The sequence below is a fragment of the Clytia hemisphaerica genome, unplaced genomic scaffold (assembly GCF_902728285.1).
Source record: "Clytia hemisphaerica strain Z4C2 unplaced genomic scaffold, Clytia hemisphaerica genome assembly, whole genome shotgun sequence".
NCBI lineage: Eukaryota > Metazoa > Cnidaria > Hydrozoa > Leptothecata > Clytiidae > Clytia > Clytia hemisphaerica.
This window is the reverse complement of record NW_027103892.1, coordinates 470,963-474,551: the sequence shown is the minus strand read 5'-3', so window position 1 is coordinate 474,551 and position 3,589 is coordinate 470,963. Positions and strand designations below refer to the sequence as shown.

The window sequence follows — 3,589 nt, the reverse complement described above, 5'->3', positions numbered from 1 at the left end:
GAGGTCAAGTAAAAAATAAGACAATTCACGGCTAGCTAACATTCCACTGCTTCCAAAATCTGAACAAATTTTTACAAAGTTTCTGAAATTTCATTAAAAACTTGGCACGGGGTGAATCATAAGCATGATTCTTAAGCATATAATAAGCATAAACTATGCCTAGATACTTTGAGAACTTAAGCATACACGAGCCTGACCAAGGGGCATACACTTGCTTATAAAAAAAAAACATGTAGAGTGCGAGTCAAGACACCTGCCACCTATTGAGTTGAAACGATTTGATGGTAGTTCGTTACAATGGCCAGAATTCATACAGAATTTCAAGTCCAGGATTCATTTAAAAGTAGTTTTAATGACACTATTAGAATGGAAAGACTACTTAGTGTACTGGACGGACCAGCAAGATCTTCTATTGAATCGATCGGAACCAATTCTATCTTCTACGCGACAGCACTGAAGGCCTTAAAACGTGATTATGGCAACCCTTACGTCATCGCTCATCTCAAGCTGAAAGAAATGTTTGACAGACCTCAAATCACCATAACCGACCATGAAGGATTGAGAAACTTCTACCAACAGTTGAAGACAGCAATGGCATGGTTCGAATCCATTGGCAACAGTAGCTACAACAATCCAGAAACCGTCGCAAAAGCAGTATCTATCATTCCAATACAACACAAGTTCCGATTCTTTAATAGATATGGTAACGATCAACCCAAATTGACTGACCTCTACGTATTTGTCAACTGGCTCGAATGTATCGTCAAAGAGTTGTTCAATCCCATTGCCATGATCATCAGTGATGAAAAAACGTCGAAGTCACCGAAAGACAAAGAAAGTAGAAACCCAAAATTTCGAAACAATTTCGTCGGTAGGCAATTCAAATGCTGGTTGTGCTCCAAAGACCACAAAATATCAAAATGTCCAAAGATCCTCAATGCATCTACAGACGATCGACAGAAAATCGTGAGAGAAAAAGGACTTTGTTTCAACTGTCTCTCTAACAATCATATCATTAAAGAGTGTCCATCCAAATTTACATGTACCAAGGACGGATGTGGTAAAAAACATCACACTTTGCTTCACAGAGATACAGCCACTACTACTGATACTCCTGGATCAGCAAAAAGTATGCAATGTTCTACTACCAACCAGACCTTCCTTCAAATTGTCCCTGTCGTATTATCAAATGGTAAATACAGCATCAAAACCAATGCAGTCCTCGACTCTGGATCTGATAGTACCTTGATTCGTGCTGAGGCTCTACACCTATCCGGTAAGAAAGAAACTCTTCGAATGTCGAACGTATTATCAAAGGAGCCAAGTCTGCAATCAAAGAGAGTCTACTTCAATCTTGAATCACACGACAACAAAACCAAAGAGAAACTCGACAACGTTTGGGTAATTGAGAACCTTGACGTACCAGTAAATAGGTACGACATCAATAAAGTGAAAACAGAATTTCAACACCTGAAAGACATTACATTTCCAACACCTCATGATTCAGACGTCACAATCCTCATTGGCGCTGACTTATCATATCTTCTCGTGCAAGAACAATCAGTCACTGGTACAAGAAATCAACCATCAGCAGTCAAGACAAAGCTCGGCTGGATGTTGTTCGGTGGAAAAGCTTTCACTTCGCTAATCGTCACCAGCAATTTTTTGAAGAGATCGAAAGACGAGATTTCCGACAAAATCGAACGTTTTTGGCAGATGGAATCTTACGGTACTCTACCAGACTGGCACAAGAGCAATCTTGCACCTATCGACCAGCGAGCCCTCGAGAAGCTGGAACAGACATCCAAAATCATCGACAATCGTATGGAAGTTGATCTACTTTGGAAAGAAGACCATCCAACAATGCCTTTCAATAGAGATTACGCAATGCAGAGACTCAACTCGTTAGAAAAAAGGCTTGCCAAGGACACAACACTTGCTCGTATGTACGACACTGCTATTCGAGAATTCATCGATCTTGGTCATGCTCGTATTCTAACCGATTCTGAAGTCAAATCTCGATCTGACGTTACCAATTACATACCACATCATGGAGTGAACACATCCCAACAAACCTGGAAAAGTTCGTGTCGTATTCGATGCTGCTGCAAAATTCAAAGGGACATCTCTGAATGAGACAAACTTCTTGCTGGACCAGACCTGCTGAACAGCTTAGTGGCCGTGCTGCATCGTTTTCGAGCTGGTCGCTTTGCAGCATCAGCAGATATCGAGAAAATGTTCAACCAAGTCAAGGTATCACCCAAAGACACTGACACCTTGAGATTCCTCTATCGCTTTGATCCTGGTGGGGAGGTTAAATATTGTATATTGTGTGTTTCACGTGTTCGGAAAGAAAGATTCAAAAAGATGCAAAAAAATGTGCACAATATGGCGGAAATAACTGGAAAAATATACGAAAGAAAATCCGAGGAAATTGGTTATTGTACCCCATCAAGCTGCCTCATCCATACAAACACAAATAAAAAAGGACACTTTACAATGCAAGAAATGCGAACGTAGAGTTCATTTAGCTTGCTCTGAGCTTCCTCCTTATCAAATCCAGCTTTATCTTCAACACAAATCTAGAAGCTATCAATGCATGAGCTGTGTGATCATAACACCAGAATTGAAAAAGAAATTGAACTTCAAGTCTGTTGGAGATTTACAAAAAGATATCGATGCATGTGAGAACATAATAAAAGCACAACGGGAGGACATTTCAAATTTGAAGGCTAAAGTGTCAACTAACAATGTGAATAAAGCAGTCGCAGAAATTGAAAACACCTTCAATAAAAGAATTGACGTGCTGGAAGGCAAAATAAATAAAATCGCAAACAAGAAATCTTCGTCTGTGAATGAAATTGCTTGTGAAAAATCAAGTTATTCAGAAATAACAAAGAAACATCTTGAGTCGCAAACGAAAACGATAAAGCGTTTCCTTGAAAAAGAAAATAAGGATAAAAAATGGATTGAAGCGACTTCGTGTAATCTCATGATACATCATCTATATGAAACTACGGAAGACACGAAAGAGATAGCGGATAAGAAAGATATCGACTACATAGAAAAACATGTAATTTCAAAACTGAATATAGGAGAAATCAAGGTAAAAGAATCAGAAAGAATCGGTACCCTAACACTTGAAAACGAAGAGAAAAGACATTACCGTCCATTGAAACTTACATTTCAAAGTGAGGAAGATAAAGAAAAGGTGCTAAAGGGGATTTGCAATTCAAGACGCCGTTACGAATTTAAAGCAACAGACGATCTGTTAAAAAACGAACGAAACCTCGTTAAGGAATGGTGCCAAAAGGCAAAAGAACGAAATATGAAGAAGAACGATGACAGCTTCCAGTGGAAAGTCCGTGGAAGCCCAAGAACTCGACTTTATATGAAAAAAGTACTTGTACAATAAGAATAAGAACTTTGTTACATTATAAAGATAAACTGTAAATTTAAATGAGATTATTTCATAGAGGTCAATAGACCTGCGAAATATACTTCTATAATATAATATTACCAGTGGACATCCCTTAAAACCGCATAACTCTTAAAACCTACAAAGCTGAGCTCTTTTAGCCACCAAACT

The 3,589-nt window shown here is 38.7% G+C and overlaps 1 protein-coding gene across 1 annotated transcript; it reads left to right on the top strand.

The window, feature by feature from the left end:
- Positions 1-366: 366 nt before the first annotated feature.
- On the top strand, positions 367-2,136 carry LOC136808708 (uncharacterized). The gene has a single exon (XM_067065249.1). The coding sequence runs from the start codon at positions 367-369 to the stop codon at positions 2,134-2,136; it is 1,770 nt and encodes a 589-aa protein (XP_066921350.1).
- The last annotated feature ends 1,453 nt before the right edge of the window (positions 2,137-3,589 follow it).